This window comes from Poecile atricapillus, chromosome 27 (genome assembly GCF_030490865.1).
Source record: "Poecile atricapillus isolate bPoeAtr1 chromosome 27, bPoeAtr1.hap1, whole genome shotgun sequence".
NCBI lineage: Eukaryota > Metazoa > Chordata > Aves > Passeriformes > Paridae > Poecile > Poecile atricapillus.
In genome coordinates this window covers 2,094,419-2,121,567 of record NC_081275.1, presented here as the reverse complement: position 1 = coordinate 2,121,567, position 27,149 = coordinate 2,094,419, and the positions used below count along the sequence as shown (strand labels likewise).

General features: G+C 56.0%; 1 protein-coding gene across 2 annotated transcripts; it reads left to right on the top strand.

The window, feature by feature from the left end:
- Positions 1–1,012: 1,012 nt before the first annotated feature.
- PLXDC1 (plexin domain containing 1) lies at positions 1,013–25,937 on the top strand. Of its 2 annotated transcripts, none has more exons than XM_058858214.1 (14): positions 1,013–1,181; positions 2,340–2,464; positions 6,018–6,161; positions 7,058–7,127; positions 8,169–8,291; positions 8,521–8,639; positions 8,767–8,866; positions 9,835–9,930; positions 13,418–13,499; positions 16,207–16,264; positions 17,448–17,583; positions 22,549–22,584; positions 23,380–23,540; positions 24,264–25,937. In XM_058858214.1, the coding sequence occupies exons 1-14, from the start codon at positions 1,127–1,129 to the stop codon at positions 24,381–24,383; spliced, it is 1,425 nt and encodes a 474-aa protein (XP_058714197.1). In that variant the 5' UTR covers positions 1,013–1,126; the 3' UTR covers positions 24,384–25,937. The 2 variants fall into 2 exon arrangements, with proteins under 2 accessions (XP_058714197.1, XP_058714196.1); XM_058858213.1 differs by having other exon boundaries at positions 17,445–17,583.
- Positions 25,938–27,149: the final 1,212 nt, after the last annotated feature.

Here is a 27,149-nt window from a genome sequence, read left to right as displayed (position 1 = left end):
GGGGCCTTTGTTTTGGAGAGGGATGGACCCGGCTCTCAGGGATCCCCAAAAAATGTTGCTTTCCCCTGTTTGCTTCCTCAGCTCGGAGCAGCCGCGGGGCCGCAGGACCCCCACATTGTCCCCGCGGCCCCCCGGTTTTGCCGGTGGGATGGGGGGCAGGGATGGGGGGTGTCAGGGTTGCTCTGCAGGCCCCGGGCACGGAGCACATTTTGGGGGTCGTGCAGCCTCGTCCAGCCCCGACACCCCGGGCTGAGGGGCTGGGGTGCAGCCGGAGCCCCCCAAAACGCTGCCCAAATTATGGCGTGGCCAGGAGTCGGTTTGGCTGAATGTGGGAGCTGGAGGCTCGGGCTGCTCCGGGGGTCTGCGGAGCCTGCGGGACCCCCGCTCTCTGCCCCCCACCCTGTTCCCCCCACGCCCTGTGCCCCCCACTTTGTGCCCCCCACCCTGCCCCCCACCCTGCCCCCCACGCCCTGTGCCCCCCATCCTGCGCCCCCCAGACCCCAATGTCCGCTCTTCCTTCTCCAAAGGGAAAACCTGGGGGATTGGGAAGGGCACAGACCCTCGGGCCGTGGGGACCCCTCCCCTGCGGGTGTGTGGATGGGGGGCCCCGGCTGGGCGAGGGATGGGGGTGAAGGGGCGCAGGCCCCCCAAATAAGGGGGCTGCAGTGGGGCTTGGGGGGCTGCGCACCCGGGCGGGGCCGGTGGGCTCAGCCCAGAGCTCTCCCTCCTCCACCCCAGCGGGGTCACCGCAGGGCTGCCCGCAGTGGGGACATCCCGGGGGACCCCGACTCTCGCTGGTGTCTCCAGCCGGCCCCCAAAAACCCGGGGTGGGGAGGGGTGAGCCCCCCGGAGATGTCGCTCCGGGGCGGGGGGCGACATCCCATCCCATCCCAGGGCTGGACGAACATTCCCGAGCCCCCCCCCGGGCGCACGGGGGTCCTGCTGCGGGCTCGGGCTCCATCCCTTCCCAACCCTTCCCAAATCCATCCCCGCCCCCGGTCCCGCCCCTGGCCCCGCCCGGCTCCGGCTCCGGCTCCGCTCGGTGCGCGGCTCCCGGGGGTCCCGGCCCATGGCGGGGCGCTGAGCCCCCCGACCCCCAGCACCGCCGGGGCCGCCGCCCCCCACCATGGGCTGGGGGGGTCTCCTCGTGCTCTGCCTGCTCCGCGGGGCGCTGGGCGCAGGTAGGGGGGGGCCGGGGGGGCTCCGGGTTTGGGGGTGCAGGGGGGTCCCGGGTGCAGGGGGGTCCCGGCCGTACCCTGGGGGTCTGTCCGGGGGTCCCGGGGGGGGTCTGTGTGCCCCCCTTCAGCTGTGCTGTGGGGGTGTCCCCGTGCCCCCCGAGCCCGCAGGTGCGTGTCCCGCTGCTCCCCACGCCCCCACTGCCCCTGGGGGTCCCGCTCCCCTCCCCGTGCTGCCCCGGCATCTCCGCGGCCAGGGTGGGGTGTCCGGACCCCCCATTTGTGCTGGGCAGCGCTGGGACAGAGGGGAGGGGGCTGTGTCCCCGCTGCCGGGGGTCCCCACGCAGGATTCCCCCACCCCCGGCACCCCTTGGCACGGCTGGGGGTGCCCCGTGAGATTTTGGGGAGCCTTTGGGGGGGTCTCTGCTCTCTGGGACACCCCACACCTGCCCGCAGTGGCGAGGGCTGGACCCCCCCTGTGCCCCCCAGGGATGGCGAGTGTGACCCCCGGGCACAGAGCCCCTCTCTGACCTCACGTCCAGCTCAGCCCTGCTCCCCCCCTGCCTCAGTTTCCCCTCCCGGAGAAGAGAATCCAGCCTCGGGATTGCTCGCTAGGCAGCAATTAGCAATTAACTGTCCAGGGATGACGCTCCCAAGGGCGGGGGGAGCAGCCCGCGGCCCCCCCGGGCTGTGCAGTGTCCCCTCTTGGGGACAGACGTCCCGGCTGTGTCCCTGCCCGTGGGCGAGCTCCTGCCGTCCCCACCGCCTCCGCCCGCGCCGCGCTGCCAGCAACCTCCCGATTCTCGGCAGATTTGGCCCCAAATGGCTTTTTTATCCTCCCCCCAGCACTCCCCAGCCGCGTTTCCGGCCTCCGCTGCCTCCTCGGGGCTGGAGGGGGTGAGGGACGCGGTTTTTTTGGCTCTTTGGAGCCTGCCCTGACAGGGGAGCGACGCTCGGGGACATCGAGGACGCTGAGGTTCCCCCCGCGCCGGGGGCTGCGGTTTGGGGGTGTCCTCCCCTGGCCGGGGCCACTGTCGCCTGTCCCCGCAGCCACCCCGGAGCCTTCCCCGCCTCTCCATCCCCCTCAAACTGGTGTCACAGAGCCGGGGACAGCAGCGAGCCCAGGGGTGCCGCTGACCCCTCGCTGTGTCCCCCCCACCCCAGGACGCCCCCCCGGGAGCGAGGGACGGAGGGTTCGGGACGTGTCCGAGGGGACCCGCATCTCCCAGGACCTGGTGGGCGGCAGCCTGGCCATCGACACCCTGCGGGCCAACGAGAGCCGCATCGTGGTGAGCCCGGGACCCCCGACCCCCGACCCCTGCCCCGATCCGCTCCCGCCGCTCTTCCCAGCCCGGCTCCGCTTCGGATCCCAAATCCCAGAGGATAAATTCCAGCCCTGGGATGGCTCCGTCCCCTGGAAATCCCGGTGGGGACAAGGCCGCTGTCCCCAGGGGATGCCGGGGGGGTTGGGGGTGTCCTCTGCTCACGTGTCACCACCACGAGCGGCGGTGTCACCTCGTGGGACACCTCCCTCGGCTCTTCCCAGCCTGCTTGTGCCTAATTACCCGCCCTCAATTAGCTGGCGGTTAATTGTGCAGCCTGGGGGGGCTCTCTGGGGGTTGGGGGGTGCGCGGGGTTTGGTGCTGGTGTTTTTGGTGGCCCCGGTGTTTTTGGTGGTCCCGGTGTTTTTGGTGGCCCCGGTGTTTTTGGTGGCCCCGGTGGCACAAGGAGCAGGGGACGCGGCGGCTCCAGCTCCAGCTCATCCCTCGGGGATGGAAAGGAGCCACGAACCGGGCAAAGTCCCAACGTGGAAATGTTTAAAAATACCCCAAAACCAGCCCAAACCCGCCGGGGAACCGCAGGGAGGGTGCGACGGTGCTTCCCTGGAGGGAAAGGCAGCGATTTCCTGGGAATTTGGGATCTGCGCCGGGTTTGGGGACGCGGCCACAGGCGCGGGAGGTGCCAGTGCAGGGCCTGGAGGAGTTTTCCCCTCTCTCCTCCCAAAATATCCCAACTTTGGGGTGCGGAGAGGCAGCTCCGAGCCCAAAGGACGAAACCTCCGCTCCCTGCCCGAGCTCTGCCCCGCTAATCCCGGTGTCCCCAACCTCCCCTCTCCCGATTCCAACAGCCCCGTGCCTCAGTTTCCCCAGTCCCTAGCGAAGGGGGGAGGTTCTGGGATGCGTCAGGGCTGTAATTCCCACAGGGAAGAGCTGGGAGAGGCTGAGGAGGGCAATGACTCGCCCTGAACTTGGCTGGAGCAGGAAAACCCACGAGTCACGGGATTTTCCTGACGGCGTTTTTATTCCATCCCGAGCTGCCGGCTCCTTCCAGGCCCCAGAGCTTGAGCGCAGGGGCTGGGACGAGGGGTCAGAGAGGAATTTTGGGGGGCCGGAGGGGGTTTTGAGGGGTCAGAGAGGAGTTTTGGGGGGATCAGAGCTGTTTTTGTAGGGACAGATGAGGTTTTTGGGGGTCAGAGAAGGGTTTTGGGAATCAGAGAACGGTTTTGAGGGATCAGAGAGATTTTTGGGGAGTCAGAGAAAGGGGGTTTGGAGGGATCAGAGCAGGTTTTGAGGGGTCAGAGAGGAGTTTTAGGGGGGTCAGAGAAGGGTTTTGGGACTCAGAGAAGGGTTTTGAGGGGTCAGAGAAAGGGTATCAGAGCGGGTTTGGGGGATCAGAGGGGATTCTGGGTGTCAGAGGAGATTTTGGGGTGTCAGAGGGGATTTTGGGTGGTCAGAGGAGGGTTCTGGGGGTCAGAGAAGAGTTTGGGGGGGATCAGAGGAGGTTTTGGGTGATCAGAGAAGAGTTTTAAGGGGTCAGAGGGGGTTTTGGGTGATCAGAGAAGAGTTTTAAGGGGTCAGAGGGGGTTTTGGGGGTTCTGAGAAGGGTTCTGGGGGTCAGAGAAGGGTTCTGGGGGTCAGAGGGGATTTTGGGGGGTCAGAGGGGGGTTCTGGGGGTCAGAGGAGATTTTGGGTGGTCAGAGGAGATTTTGGGGGGTCAGAGGGGGGTTCTGGGAGTCAGAGGGGATTTTGGGTGGTCAGAGGGGATTTTGGGTGGTCAGAGAAGTGTTCTGGGTGGTCAGAGGGGATTTTGGGTGGTCAGAGGGGGGTTCTGGGAGTCAGAGGAGATTTTGGGGGGTCAGAGGGGATTTTGGGTGGTCAGAGGGGATTTTGGGGGGGTCAGAGGGGATTTTGGGTGGTCAGAGGGGGGTTCTGGGGGTCAGAGGGGCCGGCAGCAGATGGGGACAAGGTCCGGAGCACCGGAGCGGAGCTTCCCCATCTCCCCCCGCCCCGCCGCGGTGCGCAGCGGCCTCCCCTGCCCGGCGATGGCTCCCAGCTGTGTGTCCGTCCGTCTGTCCGTCCGTCCTGCCGCTGTCCCCGGCAGCTCCCTGACCCGGCTGTCACCAGGGACAGGCGGCTCGGGGGGCTCTGGGGGCGCTGCTGGTGCCTCGGGGGGGGGAACATTTGGGGTCCCTCTCTTGGGGAGCCGCTCCCAGGCCCTGGAGCGGATCCCGATCCCGGCTCCCTCTCCCATCCTCACCCCCGGGCCGGGGTTCAGCGCTTCCCCCGGGTTTGTTCGCTCGGTTTGGGGCGGTCACTGGGGCTGTGCCCCCCGGGCCCTGCCGCGGTCACATCCCCGGCACTCCCCGCGCCTTCTCCACGCTGGATCCATCCCGAATTTATCCCTGGTTTGTGCCGGGAGCGCTTCCCCAGCCCGGGATTGCCCGGCTCTCCCTGGAGGACTTGAATTAGGAAACGAGGGTTCAATATCGCAGCAGCCGAGGTTTAATTTCTCAGGAGACAAAACCCGTTATTTCAGGGTTTTCAATAATTTTTATGAGGTGTTCCCGTACAGGTTGACCCGACTGGTACAAGGAACAACGCCTCCCTCATCCTATTATTATTATTATTGTTATTATTATTATTGTTATTATTGTTATTATTATTATTATTATTATCATTATTACTATAATAACTTTTATTGTTATTATCGTTATTAATAATATTAATAGTAATATTATTAATATTGATAATATTGATATTGATAGTAATAGTAATTTAATTATAATTATATATAATTATTTATTATATATTACATGTAATTATTATATTTAATATAATTATATTCAATTTATATATTTAAATGATTTTTATTTTATATATTATATATAATATATATTATATATAATTATATATTATCTTATGTTATATAAATTATTTTATGTTATATTTTATATTTTAAATTCTATTTTTATATATAATTATATTATATTATTAAAATAATTATTATTATTATGGGTCAAGAGAAAACCACTCTCAGAACATCCATGTCGCTGTTTTGAGAATTAAAATCTTATTTTTACACCAACCCTCGGGAGAGCAAAGGTTCCCTGGGGAATCCGAGCATCCCCTGGGAGCCTGGAGCTCTCTGAGGCTCTCAGGGAATCCCATCCCCATGTCCCATCCCCGTGTCCCATCCTCGTGTCCCATCCTCGTGTCCCATCCCCATGTCCCATCCCCGTGTCCTGTGTCCTGTGTCCCATCCCCGTGTCTCATCCCTGTGTCCCATCCCCGTGTCCCCGTGTCCCATCCCCGTGTCCCGTGTCCCATCCCCATGTCCCGTGTCCCATCCCCGTGTCCCATCCCTGTGTCCCATCCCCGTGTCCCGTGTCCTATTGCTGTGTCCTGTGTCCCATGTCCTGTGTCCTGTGTCCCATCCCCGTGTCCTGTGTCCCATCCCTCTGTCCCATGTCCCATCCCCATGTCCCCATGTCCCCATGTCCCGTGTCCCGTGTCCCATGTCCCCATGTCCCCTGTCCCATGTCCCCTGTCCCCATGGCTGCAGGAGGACAACCACAGCTATTACGTATCGCGGATCTACGGCCCCGGGGACGCGCGGCGCGGGCGGCTCTGGGTGGACATGGCAGCGACCAACGGGAGCCGAGCCCGGATCCACGGGATCCTCTCCAACACGCACCGGCAGGCCTCGGTGAGACTTGGGGAACCTTGGGGAACCTTGGGGAGCCCTGGGAGCCTTGGGGGGACTTGGGGAACCTTGGGGAACCTTGGGGAGCCTCGGTGAGCCTTGGGGAGCCCTGGGAGCCTTGGGGAGCCTCGGTGAAACTTGGGGAGCCCTGGGGAGCCTTGGGGAGCCTCGGTGAGACTTGGGGAGCCCTGGGGAGCCTTGGGGAGCCCTGGGGAGCCTTGGTGAGACTTGGGGAGCCCTGGGAGCCTTGGGGAGCCTCGGGGAGACTTGGGGAGCCTTGGGAGCCTTGGTGAGCCTCGGTGAGACTTGGGGAGCCTTGGTGAGACTTGGGGAACCCTGGGGAGACTTGGGGAACCTCGGGGAGACCTGGGGAGCCCTGGGAGCCTTGGGGAGCCCTGGGGAGCCTCGGTGAGACTTGGGGAGCCCTGGGAGCCTTGGGGAGCCTCGGGGAGCCTCGGTGAGACTTGGGGAGCCTCGGTGAGACTTGGGGAGCTTTGGGGAGCCTCGGGGAGCCTTGGGGAGCCCTGGGGAGCCCTGGGCAGCCTCGGTGAGACTTGGGGAGCCTTGGGGAGCTTTGGGGAGCTTTGGGGAGTCTTGGAGAGCTTTGGGGAGCCCTGGGGAGCCCTGGGGAGCCTTGGGGAGCCTTGGGGACCCTCGGGGCACCAGCCACGCGCTCGAAGAGTGTCGGGGTTTGGGAAGTGTCTGTGGGCCCACCAGGAATTCTGGGGAGGAAGGAAGATGCAGGATTCCTCTGCCATCCTTTTTTTCCCACCCCTTTTCCCATCTATTTTCCCATCTATTTTCCCACCCCTTTTCCCACCCCTCTCCCATCCCTCCCCACATTCCCAGCGCTGTTTTCCCGAGGGCTGGGCTCGGTTCTCACCTCCCCTCTCTCCCAGAGGATCGTCCTGTCCTTCGATTTCCCGTTCTACGGCCACCTCCTGCGGCAGGTCACCATTGCCACGGGCGGTGAGCGGGGACCCGGCACGGCCGGGAGAGAGGGACGGGATAACGGGATGGGATAACGGGATGGGATAACGGGATGGGATAACAGGATGGGATCCATGGGATGGGATAACGGGATGGGATAACGGGATGGGATTAGGGGATGAGATAATGGGACGGGATAACGGGATGGGATAACAGGATGGGATCCATGGGATGGGATAACGGGATGGGATAACAGGATGGGATCCATGGGATGGGATAATGGGATGGGATAATGGGATGGGATAACCGGGCAGGATAGTGGGAGGGGATAACGGGATGGGATAGCGGGACAGGATAATGGGATGGGATAACGGGATTGTGTGGATTCCTAAATTTGCCCTAAACCAGGACAAATACGATAGTGGGATGGGATGGGATGGGATCCATGGGATAGGATGGGATGGGATCCATGGGATGGGATGGGATGGGATGGGATGGGATGGGATGGGATGGGATGGGATGGGATCCATGGGATGGGATGGGATGGGATGGGATGGGATCCATGGGATGGGATGGGATGGGATGGGATGGGATGGGATGGGATGGGATGGGATGGGATGGATGGGATGGGATGGGATCCATGGGATGGATGTGATGGATGTGATGGATGTGATGGATGGGATGGGATGGGATCCATGGGATGGGATGGGATGGGATCCATGGGATGGATGGGATGGGATGGGATCCATGGGATGGGATGGGATGGGATGGGATCCATGGGATGGATGCGATGCCCACAGGGGGCTGGACACAGCTCTGGTGCTGGCTCTAACCCCCCCCACATCCCGGAGCTCAGAGAAGGGGGCACAGCCCTTCCAACCTCCCCCTGCACCCCAAATCCCCCTGGGGCATCAGGAGCTGCTCCCTCTGTTCCCGCAGAGGCTGGGGGGACACAGGGGGGGTCCCTGGGGCTCGGATGAAACCCAGAGGGGCAAAAAAAGGGATGGGAGAGGCAGAGCGGGGTGGTGGGAACGGGGCGGGGAGGGGGAGCGCGCGCTGCTTCATCCTCTGCCCGCTCAGGTTTTATCTTCGTGGGGGACGTCATCCACCGCATGCTCACGGCCACGCAGTACATCGCGCCCCTCATGGCCAACTTCAACCCCAGCTACTCCCGAAACTCCACCGTGCAGTACCTGGATAACGGTGGGGGCCGGCTCCGGCCGCCTCCCCCTGCCCCTTCCCCATCCCCGGGCTCCCGGAGGGGCTGGGGGCTGCGGGGAGGGGTCCTGGGGATGCGCAGCCCCCGGTCAGGAGCTCGGGGATGTTTTGCTCGGGTGGGGGGAGAGCAGGGTGAGCCTGAGAGGACGGGTGGGGCCGGTGAGATGAGGAGCAGGGGGAGAGGGAAGGACTGAGCGGCTCTGGTCACCCCCAGGGACGGTGTTTGTGGTGCAGTGGGACAAGGTTTATCTGCAGGGCAAGGAGGACATGGGCAGCTTCACCTTCCAGGCTGCCCTGCACAGCAGCGGGAGGATCGTCTTCGGCTACAAGGAGGTGAGAGAGGGGTCCCTCAAGGGCCAGGAGGGTCCCTGGGGGTTCCCTGGGGTCTGGGATGGGGGGTTGGATATTCCCGGAGCCGGGGCAGGGCTGGGATCTGTCACATTCTCTGTTCCCGGCGCAGATCCCGGTGCCGGTCCTGCAGATCAGCGCCAGCCAGCACCCGGTGAAGGCCGGGCTCTCCGACGCCTTCATGGTCCTCAACCCCTCTCCCGATGTCCCTGGTGAGTCCCTGGAGGAGCTGATCCCACGGGGAGCGGGGCAGGAGAGGTGTGGGATCCTCGGCTTTGGGGGTTTGGGGATGTGAGGACGCCCCGCTGGAATTCCCAGGGAATGTGAGGAGGCGTTTGGGGTTCTGCTGCCCCTCGTGTTCCCTCATTTTTGGGATCCCTGTTTGGGATCCGTGCTCCCCATGCCCGTGACCATCCCTCGGCCTCGGAGCTTTGCTCCGTGAGCAGCCGAGCTCTTCCCTGATTCCCAGGAGACAAATCCAATTCCTCTTCCATCCCCAAGGGAGCTGCAGGCGGAGGAGAGGCTCAGGGCGTGCAGGGTGCCCCATTCCCATAGAAAAGGGAGGTTTGGGGGGGTCTGCAGCCGCCCCGGTGCGTGTCAGGGATCCGCAGGATGTGGGAATTCTCACATCCACGTTTATTCCCCGTGAGCCCTGAGCTGCAGGGCTCCCCAAAAAAATCCTCTCAGGTCACGCAGAGCCCGACCCCGCTCCTCCCTCCCGGTTTTTCCCGTTATTCCCGGAGCCATCTGGCGCTGCCCGCGGTTCCTCCCGGAATTCCTCTCGGGATTCCCGGGCCGTGAGGGCAGGAGCGGGCAGGGGAAGCCGGGTGGGCTCGGAGGGATGGAGAGGAGCGGGGGATGCTCGTCCTGGAAGGAGAGCTCGGATTAAGCGGGCTGTGTGCCGGGACAGAGCCCGGGGTGGAGGAACGTGGGGCAGGAGGGGATTTTGGGGGGAGGCTCCGGTGACTCAGAGCCCAGCGATGTTTGTTTGGGAGCGGAGCAGGGCTGGAGGGGCAGGGAGAGCTCAGAGCTCCTCCGGACAGGGCAGGAGAGGGAATCTGTGCCCTGGCACCCCCCCAAAGGGAACAACCCCACCCCTGGGGCTGCCCCGAGCCCTGGTGGGACCCAGCCCCGGGCAGGGGGGGTTTGTGCCCGCTCTGAACCCCGGGCTCTGCTGCAGAGTCCCGGCGCCGGACAATCTACGAGTACCACCGTGTGGAGCTGGACACCAGCAGGATCACCAGCCTGTCCGCCGTGGAGTTCACCCCGCTGCCCAGTGAGTCCCAGAGCCCCTTCCCAGCCGCAATTCCAGCCACAAACCACGATTCCCAGCCCAAGGGGGCAGCCAGGGCTGGGCCAGAGGTGCTGGGAGGGTGATGCCGCCCATCTCCCGGAGTTTGGGGTCCATGGAGCCGTGGAGAGAGGGGGTGCTGTCAGCAGGGAGCAGCTCACCCCACCCTGGGGTATTTGGGGAGCAGCTCATCCCGTCCTGGGGTATTTGGGGAGCAGCTCATCCCGTCCTGGGGTATCTGGGGAGCAGCTCACCCCATCCTGGGGTATTTGGGGAGCAGCTCACCCCGTCCTGGGGTATTTGGGGAGCAGCTCACCCCATCCTGGGGTATTTGGGGAGCAGCTCACCCCGTCCTGGGGTATTTGGGGAGCAGCTCACCCTGTCCTGGGGTATTTGGGGAGCAGCTCACCCTGTCCTGGGGTATTTGGGGAGCAGCTCACCCCGTTCTGGGGTATTTGGGGAGCAGCTCACCCCACCCTGGAGTATTTGGGGAGCAGCTCACCCTGTCCTGGGGTAGCAGCTCACCCTGTTCTGGGGTATTTGGGGAGCCCCACATCCCCGTTCTGGAGTATTTGGGGAGCCCCACATCCCCATTCTGGGGTATTTGGGGAGCCCCACATCCCCATTCTGGGGTATTTGGGGAGCCCCACATCCCCATTCTGGGGTATTTGGGGAGCCCCACATCCCCATTCTGGGGTCCCCAGCTGTCACTGAAGCTCTCCCACACCCAGCCCTGCCTGGATGGATCCGGGATGATCTCGCAATCAACCTCAGCCAGCAGAAATCCCAAACCTCGCTCGTTTGCCAGCCCAGCTCAGGCAGGAGGCCGGGACACAGCCCAGGAAGGGCTGATAAAGGAGGGATCTGCAGGAAATCCCTCTTCCCTCTGCTCACAGCTCCCCAAAAAGGGCCGAGGTCGGTGGTCCCAGCCCCCCGTGGCCGGGGGGGGACACACGGGGCTCCCAGGCTGTGCCCACCCCTCAATTCCTCCCAGCTCTTCCCACTAAAACCCCTTCCCAGCTGACTCTGCTGGACACCAGCTCACTCCAGCTCTGTCTCCAAGACATTTCCAACGCCTCCACACCCGGCTGAGCTTTCTGGGAGGCTCCTCGAGCGGTTTTTTAGCTGCTGGATCCAAGGACAGGCGGGCACACGAGGCAGAGCCGCCCGTAAATCCGGGCTGAGGGTAAATCTGCCAAGGAAACACCCAGGGGCTGCGTTAAACGCCCTCCCCGGGGTGTTGGATGACAATTTTAGCAGCAGGCAGGTTACTGCGAGCTGAACATAAATAACCATCCTGCAAGAGCTCTCTATTTTTTCCCTGGTTTGTTTTTTTTCCCGTGTTTTTTTCCCCCAGCAGCTCGGGGAGATGGGAGCTGCAGAGGAGCCGCCACCAAACCGGGGGGGTTTCATCCAGGGGGGTTCAGATTTTAGGGTTTTTTTTGGGTCAGAAAGGAGGGATTTGGGCTCTGCCTCCTTCTGCAGAGGAGCCACCACCAAACCGGGGGGGTTTCATCCAGGGGGGTTCAGTTTTTAGGTTTTTTTTGGGTCAAAAGGGAGGGATTTGAGCTCTGCCTCCTTCTGCAGAGGAGCCACCACCAAACTGGGGGGTTTCATCCAGGGGGGTTCAGTTTTTAGGGTTTTTTTTGGGTCAGAAAGGAGGGATTTGAGCTCTGGTGCTGCTGCAGAGGAGCCACCACCAAACCAGGGGGTTTCATCAGGGGGGGTTCAGTTTTTAGGGTTTTTTTTTGGGTCAGAAAGGAGGGATTTGGGCTCTGGTGCTGCTGCAGAGGAGCCACCACCAAACCGAGGGGTTTCATCCAGGGGGGTTCAGGTTTTAGGGGTTTTTTGGGTCAGAAAGGAGGGATTTGAGCTCTGCCTGCTGCTGCAGAGGAGCCACCACCAAACCGGGGGGTTTCATCCAGGGGGGTTCAGATTTTAGGGGTTTTTTTCGGTCAGAAAAGAGGGATTTGGGCTCTGCCTCCTTCTGCAGAGGAGCCACCACCAAACTGGGGGGTTTCTACCAGGGGGGTTCAGTTTTTAGGGTTTTTTTTTGGGTCAGAAAGGAGGGATTTGGGCTCTGGTGCTGTTGCAGAGGAGCCACCACCAAACCGGGGGGTTTCATCCAGGGGGGTTCAGATTTTAGTGGTTTTTTGGGTCAGAAAAGAGGGATTTGGGCTCTGCCTCCTTCTGCAGAGGAGCCACCACCAAACCAGGGGGTTTCATCCAGTTCAGTTTTTAGGGGTTTTTTTGGGTCAGAAAAGAGGGATTTGGGCTCTGGTGCTGCTGCAGAGGCCTGAGGTCGCTCCCTGCCTCGGGAAGGGCTCGGGGTGGGAGAGGAGCTGAGGATTGGGGGGCGGGGGCAGGTAGCCCAAGGCTGGGGGAGCTCGCCCAGGCTCGGGGGCAGAGCTGGGGGCTCAGGGAGGGAGGAGCTGCTCCAGCTGCCCCAGGGATGGCAACACAAAATCACATTTTTATATTGTTATATAAATGTGCTTTTATTAAAGAGCTCTGAGCCTCAGGGGCACACAGACCCAAATGTGACCCTGTTTGGTTTTGAGATGAGCATGTTTTATTGTGTTAAATATAATATAATATAATATAATATAATATAATATAATATAATATAATATAATATAATATAATATAATATAATATAATATAATATAATATAATATAATGTAATATAATGTAATATAATGTAATATAATGTAATATAATGTAATGTAATATAACATAATATAATGTAATATAATGTAATATAATGTAATATAAAACATAATATATATGATATATGTTTTTATACTCTATTGTGAATATAATATAATAGAATTATAATATAGTATAATATAATATAATGTAATGTAATATAATATAATATAATATAATATAATATAATATAATATAATATAATATAATATAATATAATATAATATAATATAATATAATATAATATAATATAATATAATATAATGTAATGTAATATAATGTAATATATATAATATAATGTAATATAATGTAATATAATATAATGTAATATAATGTAATATAATGTAATATAATATAATGTAATGTAATGTAATATATATAATATAATGTAATATAATATAGTGTAATGTAATGTAATGTAATGTAATATATATAATATAATATAATATAATGTAATATAATGTAATATAATGTAATATAATGTAATATAATGTAATATAATATATGATTATATTATATTATATTATATTATATTATATTATATTATATTATATTATATTATATTATATTATATTATATTATATTATATTATATTATATTATATTATATTATATTAATAATATTATATATTATTTATATTTATATATTATATATTATTTTATATTATAAATAAATATATTATAATAAATATAATATAATATAATATAATACAATATAGATATATAAAATCCAACACGGAGCCCCTCTCCTCTCTCTTTTCCAGCCTGTCTGCAGCACCAGAGCTGTGAAATGTGCGTGAGCTCGGAGCTGACCTTCAACTGCAGCTGGTGCCACGTCCTGCAGAGGTACCTCACCAGCCTCCCTTTCCACCTCTGCTCCTGATTTTTTTATTTTTAAATTATTTCCCCATTTTTTGTTGGTTTTTTTGTCATTTTTTGGGGTGCTGAAGTGCTGCTGTTGCCCCACAGTTGAGCCGTGAGCCCATCTCCGGTTCCAAACCCCTCCAAGGTCGCGTTTCCTGGGGTTTTGAGTCCTGCCATGAGCTGGGAGATGAGGCAGGACTCACATTTTTGTCAGTGAGGTGTTAAAAAATGGGGAGAACTTGTCCTGACTCGGGCAGGGAGGATGGAAGGGCTGCAGGGAGGTGACAGCAGGGAGGTGACAGCGTTGGGGACACCCCTCAGTGCGGGACAGACCCGGCTCACCAGGGGTGGGAGCAGCAAAAGTGGGAATTTCCTGAATTTTTGGGGCTGAATAGAGCAGCAAAAGCAGGAATTTCCTGAATTTTTGGGGCTGGATGGAGCAGGGATGAAAGGAGCACCAAAGGTGGGAAATTGATGATTTTTGGGGGAGGAATAGAGCAGCAGAAGTGGGAATTTTCTGATTTTTGGGGGCTGAAAGGAGCAGCAAAAGCAGGAATTTCCTGAATTTTTGGGGCTGAGTGGAGCAGGGATGAAAGGAGCAGCAAAGGTGGGAATTTTCTGATTTTTGGGGGCTGAATAGAGCAGCAAAAGTGGGAATTTCCTGAATTTTTGGGGCTGAGTGGAGCAGGGATGAAAGGAGCAGCAAAGGTGGGAAATTGATGATTTTTGGGGGCTGAGTGGAGCAGCAAAAGTGGGAATTTCCTGATTTTTGGGGCTGGATGGAGCAGGGATGGGAGCACCAAAGGTGTGGAGGGAATTCACTGAATTTTTGGGGGCTGAATAGAGCAGCAAAGGCAGGAATTTCCTGAATTTTTGGGGCTGGATGGAGCAGGGATGAAAGGAGCAGAAAAGGTGGGAAATTGATGATTTTTGGGGGCTGAAAGGAGCAGCAAAAGCAGGAATTTCCTGAATTTTTGGGGCTGGATGGAGCAGGGATGGGAGCACCAAAGGTGTGGAGGGAATTCACTGAATTTTTGGGGGCTGAATAGAGCAGCAAAGGTGGTAATTTTCTGATTTTTGGGGGAGGAATAGAGCAACAAAAGTGGGAATTTCCTGAATTTTTGGGGCTGAGTGGAGCAGGGATGAAAGGAGCAGCAAAAGTGGGAATTTTCTGATTTTTTGGGGGCTGAAAGGAGCAGCAAAGGTGGGAATTTCATGATTTTTGGGGCTGGATGGAGCAGCAAAAGTGGGAATTTTCTGATTTTTGCGGACTGAATAGAGCAGCAAAAGTGGGAATTTTCTGATTTTTTGGTTCTGGGTGGAGGACGTGGTGCTGTCCCTGCTCCCCTCCAGCTCGGGCAGGGTTTTCCAGACAGGATTTTAATGAGATTGAGCTGCAGGATTTATTGAGAGCTGGTGGCAGGGGAGGGGACCCAGTAACACAGATCCTGCTGCGTGGAAACCCCGCTCTCCTGGGGGCTCCTCCCAGCCCCCTCCTCATCCTCTGAGCCCCCCCAAGGCAGGACAGGGGTTTTTGGCTCGGTGGGGACGGGACATTCTCATTCTGCTGAGCCCAGACCAGGCTTTGGTGGCAAAACTCGAGCCTGGGCTGCAGCGGGTCCAGCTGAGCCCGGCTCAAACCCTTCCCTGTCCTGCTTGTTCCGAGCTGGAGACCTTGGAAAATGGGATTTCATCCGATGATGGAATCCCGGAGTGGTTTGGGTTGGAAAGAGACCTTAAATCCCATCCTGTGCCACCCCTGCCATGGCAGGGACACCTCCCGCTGTCCAGCCTGGTCTGGGACATTCCCAGGGATCCGGGGGCTCTGGGAATTCCATCCCAGCCCTGACAGGCAGGAATCCCTTCCCAATATCCCACCAATCCCAGCCCTCTGGAGGTTTAACCCTTTTCCACCCTCCCGGCTGCCGTTGCTGGTGTTTGCTCCTGTTCCTGGGGACAGTTCAGGCTCCAAATGGGAATTCCAGCTGGCAGAAACTGGGAATCGTTGGCTTCCAGCCGGGCCGGTCCTGCAGAGCCCCCTGATCCTTCCCAACGCAGCTCCAGGCTTGGAGCCGCTGTCCCAACCTCGTGATCCCAACCCTGAACCCTCCCAGCTCTCTCCCAAACAGCTAAAATCCCTTTTTCTGCCCAAAACTGGGACAGGAACCGGGCTCTGAGCGGGGATCTCAGCAGGAGCTGAAGTTTTCCTGAGGTTTCTCCTTTCCCTGCTGGGTAAATGGCACAAACCTCTTGTGGCTTTTCCTCCCCGAGCCTTTCCAGAGGTGGGAGCGCTGCTCCGAGCGCTGTTCCTGCAGGGAATTCTCCGGCTGGCGTTTGCCTGATGTCATTTGGAATTCCTGCGGTGTTTTTCCCGTGCAGATGTTGCTGGAATGAGCCCAACCAACCCCGTGGATCTGGCGGCCTTGCCCTGGCAGCGACTCCGGGGATGGAAACTCGAGCTCAGCCGTGCCTCCATCCCGCTTTTCCCTCTCCTTTTCCCTTGGAGAAGCGCTCTTGACCCTTTTCCCCCTCTGGGAAGGGGAATGTTTGGGCTCTTCCAGCACAGCCACATGGATAAAATCCCGGCTGTCGCCTTTCCGAGCTCCGTTTGTCCAGCTGTTCCCACCCAGCAGCCATTTGGGACTTTTGGGATCCACCTGGCCCTGGATGATCCCGCTTTTCCCCACAGGTGCTCCAGCGGCTTCGACCGCTACCGGGAGGAGTGGCTGAGCTACGGCTGCGGCCAGGTGAGCCCGGAGAATCCCATCCCCTCCTGCTGGGCTGGGAATGGCGCTGAGCCTCGGGAAAACCAATGGCCCTGCTCAGGAAATGAGTGCTGGTGTCAGCTCGGGATCAGACCTTGGGATTTCCCTTTGTTCCCTTTGGATACCCCTTGGGATTTCCCTTTGTTCCCTTTAGATACCCCTTGGGATATCCCTTTGTTCCCTTTAGTTATTCCTTTATTTATTTCTCTTTATTCCTTTATTTCCCTTTGTTCCCTTTAGTTATTCCTTTATTTCCCTTTATTTCTCTTTATTTCTTTATTCCTTTATTTCCCTTTGTTCCCTTCAGATACCCCTTGGGATTTCCCTTTGTTCCCTTTAGTTATTTCTTTATTTCCCTTTATTTCTCTTGATTCCTTTATTTCCCTTTGTTCCCTTCAGATACCCCTTGGGATTTCCCCTTGTTCCCTTCAGATATTCCTTTTTTCCCCTTTATTCCTTTATTTCCCTTTGTTCCCTTTGGATACCCCTTGGGATTTTCCTTTATTCCCTTTGGATATCCCTTTAAATATCCCTTTATTCCCTTAAGTATCTCCTTATATCCCTTTATTCCTTTTAGACAGCCCTTGGGATATTCCTTTATTTCCTTTGGATATCCCTATATTTATTCCCTTGGTTTCCTTGGGATACTCCTTTATTTATTCCCTTGGGATATCCCTTAATTTCCTTGGGATATTCCCTGTTTATTTCCTCAGGATGCCCCTATATTTATTTCCTTGGGATATCCCTTAATTTCCTTGGGATATTCCTTATATTTCCTTGGGATACCCCTATATTTATTTCCTTGAGATATCCCATTATTTCCTTGGGATATTCCTTATTTATTTCCTTGAGATATCCCATTATTTCCTCAGGATATTCCTTGTTTATTTCCTCAGGATGCCCCTATATTCATTTCCTTGGGATATCCCTTTATTCCCTTTATCTACACCTGTAAACCGTTATTTATCCCCCTTAAACACCCCTTGATTCCCTTTTCATCCCTGGATTCCCTTTGGATTCCCCTTCACCTCTGCCTTTATTCCCTTTATTCCCTTTATTCCCTTTATTCCCTTTATTCCCTTTATTCCCTTTATTCCCTTTATTCCCTTTATCCCCTTTATTAAGAAACATGGAAAAGCAGCTCCAGGTTTTCCTTTTCCAGCAGCAGGACGAGGGGAGCTGTGAGGATCTGGCGGAAGGCGAGCGTTACCCGGCACCCCCGGCCAGCCCCGCGACCCCGCGGCCACAGCGCGGCTCCTCCGCCACGGCCTCGCTCTTCCTCGGCAGCCTCACCACCGAAGGTGTGTGCCCGGGAGCCTGGATCCCGGGATGGGGATCCACTGATCCTGGTCCTTGGGATGGGGATCCACCGATCCTGATCCTTGGGATGGGGATCCACTGATCCTGATCCTGATCCTTGGGAATAAGGGATCCACTGATGCTGATCCTTGGGATGGGGATCCACCATTCCCAATCCTGATCCTTGGGAATAAGGGATCCTGATCCTGATCCTTGGGATAAGGGATCCACTGATGCTGATCTTTGGATGGGGATCCACCATTCCCAATCCTGATCCTTGGGACAAGGGATCCACCATTCCTGATCCTTGGGATGGGGATCCACCGATCCTGATCCTCGGGACAAGGGATCCACCATTTCTGATCCTTGGGATGGGGATCCACTGATCCTGATCCTTGGGATGGGGATCCGACATTCCTGATCCTTGGGATGGGGATCCACCATTCCCAATCCTGATCTTTGGGATGGGGATCCACTGATCCTGATCCTTGGGATGGGGATCCACGGATCCTGATCCTTGGGATGGGGATCCACCATTCCTGATCCTTGGGATGGGGATCCACCGATCCTGATCCTGATCCTGATCCTTGGGATGGGGATCCACCATTCCTGATCCTGATCCTTGGGATGGGGATCCACCATTCCTGACCCTTGGGACAAGGGATCCACCATTCCTGATCCTGATCCTTGGGATGGGGATCCACCATTCCTGACCCTTGGGACAAGGGATCCACCATTCCTGATCCTGATCCTTGGGATGGGGATCCACCATTCCTGACCCTTGGGACAAGGGATCCACCATTCCTGATCCTGATCCTTGGGATGGGGATCCCCCATTCCTGATCCTTGGGATGGGGATCCACCGATCCTGGTCCTTGGGATGGGGATCCACTGATCCTGATCCTTGGGATGGGGATCCACCGATCCTGAGCCTCGGGATGGGGATCCACGGATCCTGATCCTTGGGATAAGGGATCCGACATTCCTGATCCTTGGGATGGGGATCCACTGATCCTGATCCTGATCCTTGGGATAAGGGATCCACTGATGCTGATCCTTGGGATGGGGATCCACCATTCCTGGTCCTTGGGATGGGGATCCACGGATCCTGATCCTTGGGAATAAGGGATCCACTGATCCCAATCCTTGGGATGGGGATCCACCATTCCCAATCCTGATCCTTGGGATGGGGATCCACCATTCCTGATCCTGATCCTTGGGATGGGGATCCACCATTCCTGATCCTTGGGATGGGGATCCACCGATCCTGATCCTTGGGAATAAGGGATCCTGGTCCTGATCCTTGGGACAAGGGATCCACCATTCCTGATCCTTGGGATGGGGATCCACTGATCCTGATCCTTGGGATAAGGGATCCACTGATGCTGATCCTTGGGATGGGGATCCACCATTCCCAATCCTGATCCTTGGGATGGGGATCCCCCATTCCCAATCCTGATCCTTGGGATGGGGATCCACCATTCCTGGTCCTTGGGATGGGGATCCACTGATCCTGATCCTTGGGATGGGGATCCATCATTCCTGATCCTTGGGAATAAGGGATCCACCGATCCTGATCCTTGGGATAAGGGATCCACCATTCCCAATCCTGATCCTTGGGATGGGGATCCATTGATCCTGATCCTTGGGATGGGGATCCACTGGTGCTGATCCTTGGGATGGGGATCCACCATTCCCAATCCTGATCCTTGGGATGGGGATCCACCATTCCTGATCCTTGGGATGGGGATCCATCATTCCTGATCCTTGGGAATAAGGGATCCACCGATCCTGATCCTTGGGATAAGGGATCCACCATTCCCAATCCTGATCCTTGGGATGGGGATCCATTGATCCTGATCCTTGGGATGGGGATCCACTGGTGCTGATCCTTGGGATGGGGATCCACCATTCCCAATCCTGATCCTTGGGATGGGGATCCAACATTCCTGATCCTTGGGATGGGGATCCACCATTCCTGATCCTTGGGACAAGGGATCCACCATTCCTGATCTTTGGGATGGGGATCCACCAATCCTGATCCTTGGGATGGGGATCCACCATTCCCAATCCTGATCCTTGGGATGGGGATCCACCATTCCCAATCCTGATCCTTGGGATGGGGATCCACCATTCCTGATCCTTGGGATGGGGATCCCCCATCCCTGATCCTTGGGACAAGGGATCAATCCCCCATCCTGGATCCTGATCCCTGGACAGGTCTTTCACTGCCTCAGAAAATCCAGATCCGAGTAAATCCCAGGACCGGATGGGCTTTGGAGCAGAGTCAGGGAATGGTTTGGGGTGGAAAAGGACCTCAAATCCCCTCCAGTGCGCCCAGGGACACCTCCCACCATCCCAGGCCAATCCAAACCCCAATGTCCAGCCTGGCCTTGGGCGCTCCCAGGGATCCAGGAGCAGCCCCAGCAAATCTGGGAATTCCATCCCAGCCCTCACAGGGAGGAATTACTCCCCCAAATCCCCTCCCAAGTTCATTTCTCCATCTGTAAAAGAGCAGCGGCGACCCCCGGATCTGTAAAAATCTGGAATCCCAGGAGGATTTGGCTTGGAAGGGAGCTCCAAGCTCATCCCATTCCAAGGGCAGGGCTATCCCGCTATCCCAGGGCGCTCCAAACGCCGTCCTTGGGGAGGGATGGGAGCAGGAGATGCTGGAAAAGGGAAGGAAGGGCAGCCCAGAGGTGCCAGCCGGGGGAGCGAGGCACGGGAAGAGCTTTCCAGTTTTTCCAGCTTTTTCCCCCATTTGTGAAGCAGCCAAGCCCCGGTGGGCAGAACCCGCGGGATCCTGAAGGGGTCGATCCCGGGATTCGGGGATTCCTCAAGGCCGGAATTCCCGCGGCCATCACCATTTCCTTGGGAATGCTGCTCCACAAAAATCCTCCCTGGAGACCCCCCAGCTCCATAATCCCATTAATGCGGGACCCGCCGATCCTGGCGCAGGTAGCGCCGCAATTCGGCTGCTTAATTGTCCCTACCGCCGAGTGCTAATTAGGGTAATTAGGAGCGCTCCTAATTGTCCTTCGGCGCCGGGAAGGAGCCGGGTGGGGGAACGGAGCTGGCGCCTGCCGGGGCTGGCGGGGAGAGGAGCGGGGAGAGGCTCGGGGGGGTGGGAATCCAGCATTTTCCAGCCCGGGAGAACGGGAGGATGCGCGTGACACGGGCGCCAGGAGAATTCGGGATCTGGGAAGGAGCAAACGGCGGGGGGAGGGAGGGGATTGGGCCTGAGGGGTCCTTCCCTCCATCCCAGATCCCTGGATCTGTGTGATTCCCTCCATCCCAGATCCCTGGATCTGTGCAATTCCATCCATCCCGGATCCCTGGATCTGTGCGATTCCCTCCATCCCAGATCCCTGGATCTGTGCGATTCCCTCCATCCCAGATCCCTGGATCTGTGTGATTCCCTCCATCCCAGATCCCTGGATCTGTGCAATTCCATCCATCCCAGATTCCTGTGTCTGTGTCCTTCCCTCCATCCCAGATCCCTGGATCTGTGCGATTCCATCCATCCCAGATTCCTGTGTCTGTGTGATTCCCTCCATCCCAGATCCCTGGATCTGTGTGATTCCATCCATCCCAGATCCCTGGATCCATATCCTCATTATCCCAGATTCTTGGGTCTGTGTCTTCTCCATCCATCCCAGATCCCCGGGTCCACATCCTTCCCTCCATCCCAAATCCCTGGGTCTGTGTCCCCCCAGCCCAAATCCCTGGTTTTGGGATCCATGTCCTTCCCAGCCCTTCCAGCTCCCTGGATGTGCTCCTGGAGCTCTGGGGCACAGCCGGACTCACCGGAGCCCAGCCAAGCCCTGGGAATTCTGGATCGGGATTTGGAGGCTGAGCCAAGCCCTGGGAATTCTGGATCAGGATTTGGAGGCTGAGCCAAGCCCTGGGAATTCTGGATCAGGATTTGGAGGCTGAGCCAAGCCCTGGGAATTCTGGATCAGGATTTGGAGGCTGAGCCAAGCCCTGGGAATTCTGGATTGGGATTTGGAGGCTGAACCAAAATCCAGGAATTCTGGATTGGGATTTGGAGGCTGAACCAAGCCCCGGGAATTCTGGATTGGGATTTGGAGGCTGAGTTGAGCCCTGGGAATTCTGGATCAGGATTTGGAGGCTGAGCCAAGCCCCGGGAATTCTGGATTGGGATTTGGAGGCTGAGCCAAGCCCTGGGAATTCTGGATTGGGATTTGGAGGCTGAGCCAAGTCCCGGGAATTCTGGATTGGGATTTGGAGGCTGAGCCAAGCCCTGGGAATTCTGGATTGGGATTTGGAGGCTGAACCAAGCCCCGGGAATTCTGGATTGGGATTTGGAGGCTGAGTTGAGCCCTGGGAATTCTGGATCAGGATTTGGAGGCTGAACCAAGCCCTGGGAATTCTGGATTGGGATTTGGAGGCTGAGCCGAGCCCTGGGAATTCTGGATTGGGATTTGGAGGCTGAACCAAGCCCCGGGAATTCTGGATTGGGATTTGGAGGCTGAGTTGAGCCCTGGGAATTCTGGATCAGGATTTGGAGGCTGAACCAAGATCCAGGAATTCTGGATCAGGATTTCACCCTTGTGGGGGTGGCCGTGTGGAGCCTGTTGAGAGACAAAGCCTTGTCCGATAGATCCTTCCAGAATGAGCCAAGGAATGGAAGTGGCTTTTGAGCATCCCATGGAATTTTTGGGATGCTTTGGCCGCAGATTCCATCGGCTGAACACGGACACCCGGCCATGGATCAAAGCTCCCGCCGGGAGCAGTGAACGACCCCTTCCCTGGGATATTTGTGCTCCAGGTGCCCCTCAACCACGGAAAACCTCACCCCACTCCCACTCTGGGCTTTTCCAGGTGCCTCCCTTTCCCACAGAGATCCAAAATCATCCGGAGATCCCATCCCAGGGGGAGGGAATGGGGCGGGAATCGCGAGGATATCCCAGAAACATCCTGACTTTGTTGTTTTCTCCTTTCAGACGACACGAAGCTCAACCAGTTTGCGGGAGGAGAGGGTAAGGCCTTCATCCCTCTCCCTGCTCCAAGGGAACTCGGGATTCCCTGGATTCGAGCCTTCATCCCCCTCCCTGCTCCGAGGGAACTCGGGATTCCCTGGATTCGGGCCTTCATCCCCCTCCCTGCTCTGAGGGAACTCGGGATTCCCTGGATTTGGGCCTTCATCCCCCTCCCTGCTCCGAGGGAACTCGGGATTCCCTGGATGCAGAGGCTGTGGGGAGGACCCCAGAGAGATTAGGATGAAATTCCCATTGTCCTCACCCTGATCAGCGCAATTCCAGCCAGGGGAAATTTGGGAATACTCTGTTTTATCCTGATGCTCTTTGTCCACGTTTCCCACTCGCTCCTGCTTTGCCAGCTCCAGTTTTCTCCTTCTGTATAATTCCCATTATTTACAATATTTTTATGGACACAAAGCTCTTTTTCCTTTGAATTTCTCTGGCTGGGACATAAAAACAAGGTAAAATCCAACTATAAATTATCCTTTGCCTGGATTTTCCCTCCCTTTTCCCGGGAATCCTGGCTCAGCCTCAGCCTTTCCATCAGCCCCAAACTGCTGCCTAATTCCAGAGGTTCTGGAAGGTTCCAACCCCTCTTCCCCTGCTGTCAGGTCCTTGGCAAAGCAGGAGCGAATCCCAGTTCCTGGGGAAGTTCACCCAGCAGGGTGGGGCCTTTTAAATCCACATCATTCCAAATTTTAACCAAACCTCTCCCCAAATCCCCGGGAATGTCCCCGGGAAGGGTCCCTGGGTGGGGTTGCCGAGGTCTCAGCCTGGCTGGATCCCGTTTTCCAGGCACGAGGAGCAGCATTCCCTCCGGGAGCGGCGGCGCCCCGCTGGCCACGGGCACCGTGGTGGGGATCGTGGTGGCCGTGCTGCTCCTGGCCGGGATCATCCTGGCCGGGATCTACATCAGCGGCCACCCCACGTCCAGCGCCGCCCTCTTCCTCATCGAGGTGAGTCAGATCCTCCCATGCTCCCCATCCTCACTTCCCTGCAGCTGGGACAGCCCAAATCCCTGGATCTGTATTCCCAACCCAGCCCAAATCCCTGGATCTGTGTCCTCCAACCCAGCCCAAATCCTTGGATCTGTGTCCTCCAACCCAGCCCAAATCCTTGGATTTGTGTCCTCCAACCCAGCCCAAATCCCTGGATCTGTGTCCTCCTCTCCAGCCCAAATCCTTGGATTTGTGTCCTCCAACCCAGCCCAAATCCTTGGATCTGTATTCCCAACCCAGCCCAAATCCTTGGATCTGTGTCCTCCAACCCAGCCCAAATCCTTGGATCTGTGTCCTCCTCTCCAGCCCAAATCCTTGGATTTGTGTCCTCCAACCCAGCCCAAATCCCTGGATCTGTCTTCCCAACCCAGCCCAAATCCCTGGATCTGTGTCCTCCAACCCAGCCCAAATCCTTGGATTTAATAATTCCAGAGAATTCTTCTGAAATTTTCTCTGTCTCCAGCCAGAGAATTCTTCTGGAATTTTCTCTGTCTCCAGCCAGAGAATTCTGGAATTTTCTCTCTCCAGCTGGAGAATTCTTCTGGAATTTTCTCTGTCTCCAGCCAGAGAATTCTTCTGGAATTTTCTGTCTCCATCCTGGAGACCGCGGGAAACCTGCGAATCATCCCTTTAATGTTATTTTTCATGGAATTTTCCTCACGCCTCTGTTTCCCTCCCCAGCGGAGGCCGCACCGCTGGCCCGCCATGAAATTCCGGAACCACTCCAACCCCTCCTCGTACGCCGAGGTGGAGGCGGCCAGCCAGGAAAAAGAGGGATTTGTGGAGGCCGAGCAGTGCTGAGCGCTTCTCCTGAGGAATCCCCAGGAATCCCAAGGAATCCCCAGGAATCCTGAGCCTCCCGCGTCCCAAAGCGCCGGAATCTTCCCTCGTCCCACGAGTCTGTCCCCTCTTGGAAAAGGAGCGGCGAGGAGAGGGAGAAGATCCCAAGAAGGAGATTTTTTTTTTGGGAGGAATTTTGGGAGGGGATCCGTGCCGGGCGTGCCTGGATCCTCGCGGATTCCCGGCTGGACACTCCGGGAAAACAAAAAAACAGCGGCCGATTTTTCCAGCTTGGTGGGGATTTCTGCCTTTTTTTTGGTTGTTTTTGGTTGTTTTTCCTCTTCCCTCTTCTGCTGGAGCCTTCCCGGGGGCTGGGAATGTGGGGGAATCTCCCTGTGGGCTTGGCTGGAGCAGCAGGGAGGATTTTTGGGGCTCTGTGCTCGGGAACGTCGTGCCGGCGCCTCCGGAGCGGGAAGAGATTCCGTGGTGTCCCAGGAGAGGCACCCAGGGCTCCTCTCCCACCTCCTCTGTCCCTTTCTCCGCTCTCCCTTTCCCCTTCCATCGATATTTTCATTTTGCCCTCGTGGCCCAGCCGCCATTCCCGCTTTTCCCATCCTTCCTCTGTTTTTCCAACCCTCCCCAATTCCAACTCTCCCTTCCCAGCTTCCCCTTCCACCCCCTGCTCCCAGGAAAGGGAAATTTGGGTTATTTTGAGACCAAAACCCCGCTGAGGATTCACCTCCGGGACGAGCGTGGGCCGGCGGCTTTGCTGCGCTTTGGGGCGCTTAATTAGCTCGTTAAATTGCTAATTGTGACCCTTGGCCCTGAAGGAGACGAGGAGAGGGGTGAAAATAAATCTGAGATTCCGCCAAAACGCGTCCTCTGATGGCCACGGATGCAACGGGAAGGGAGTGGGTTGGAGGGGCAGAGCTCCGGGATAAATCCTGGAGGAAATCCAAGCTCGTCCTTGGGGTTTTCAGATCCCTGAGGAGCGCCCGGACATCGCGGGAAAACTGAAAATCACCCCCATAAAAATCATCATTTTCAGTTTATTTCTCCTTTTGGTTTCATTTCTGGGACCAGCCCCTGGGTTTGGATGGATTTTGGGATCCCAGATCCCGACCCCAAGGAAGGCTTTGATCTGGGATCTCTTGGGGTTTTCTACTCCTCCCCATCACCAAAATTCAGGATTCACCTGCGAAATAATCCCGCAGATCTGACCCTAAACTGAAGGAAATAAAACCCCCAAAATCCCAAATCCAGAGGGAATTAGAATTTTTTTCTCCACACCACAAAAACCGTTGGATTCTGGAATTTTCCCCCTCTTTATTTTTAATTTTCTCCTGCTCCTCAGCTCATTATTCCGATAATCAAATCTGGGGAGGATTTTTCCCCTGGAAATGCAAGCACAGGTCCAAAGCAGCGTCTTGAGCCGTAATTAACGGGAGGAGGGAGCAGATTGCTCCGGCAGAGACCGTGGGTGGAGGAATAAAATCTCAAAGAGATGCTCGGAATCTGAATATTCCAGGCTCTGGGTGCGAGTGGGAGCTGGGATTTGGGATTTAAAATGGATTTAAAATGGATTTAAAATGGATTTAAAATGGATTTATTGTGCCTCAAGTTGCAGGGAGGGATGGAATGGAGCTGGGAAGGGTTTGGAGAACCAGGAATGGAGCTGGGAAGGGTTTGGAGCAGTGGGAATGGAGCTGGGAAGGGTTTGGAGCACCTGGAATGGAGCTGGGAAGGGCTTGGAGCAATGGGAATGGAGCAGGGAAGGGTTTGGAGCACCTGGAATGGAGTTGGGAAGGGTTTGGAACATCGGGAATGGAGCTGGGAAGGGTTTGGAGCAGTGGGAATGGAGCTGGGAAGGGTTTGGAGCAATGGGAATGGATCTGGGAAGGGTTTGGAGCACCTGGAATGGATCTGGGAAGGGTTTGGAGCAGTGGGAATGGAGCTGGGAAGGGTTTGGAGCAATGGGAATGGAGCTGGGAAGGGTTTGGAGAACCAGGAATGGATCTGGGAAGGGTTTGGAGCACCTGGAATGGAGCTGGGAAGGGTTTGGAGCAATGGGAATGGAGCTGGGAAGGGTTTGGAGCAGTGGGAATGGAGCTGGGAAGGGTTTGGAACATCGGGAATGGAGCTGGGAAGGGTTTGGAGCAATGGGAATGGAGCTGGGAAGGGTTTGGAGAATCAGGAATGGAGCTGGGAAGGGTTTGGAGAATCAGGAATGGAGCTGGGAAGGGTTTGGAGCAATGGGAATGGAGCTGAGAAGGGTTTGGAGCACCTGGAATGGAGCTGGGAAGGGTTTGGAGCAATGGGAATGGAGCTGAGAAGGGTTTGGAGCAATGGGAATGGAGCAGGGAAGGGTTTGGAGCAGTGGGAATGGAGCTGGGAAGGGTTTGGAGCACCTGGAATGGAGCTGGGAAGGGTTTGGAGCACCTGGAATGGAGCTGGGAAGGGTTTGGAGCAATGGGAATGGAGCTGGGAAGGGTTTGGAGCAATGGGAATGGAGTTGGGAAGGGTTTGGAGCATCAGGAATGGAGCTGGGAAGGGTTTGGAGCACCTGGAATGGAGCTGGGAAGGGTTTGGGGCACCTGGAATGGAGCTGGGAAGGGTTTGGGGCACCTGGAATGGATCTGGGAAGGGTTTGGAGCAATGGGAATGGAGCTGAGAAGGGTTTGGAGCAATGGGAATGGAGCTGGGAAGGGTTTGGAGCAATGGGAATGGAGCTGGGAAGGGTTTGGAGCAATGGGAATGGAGCTGGGAAGGGTTTGGAGCAATGGGAAT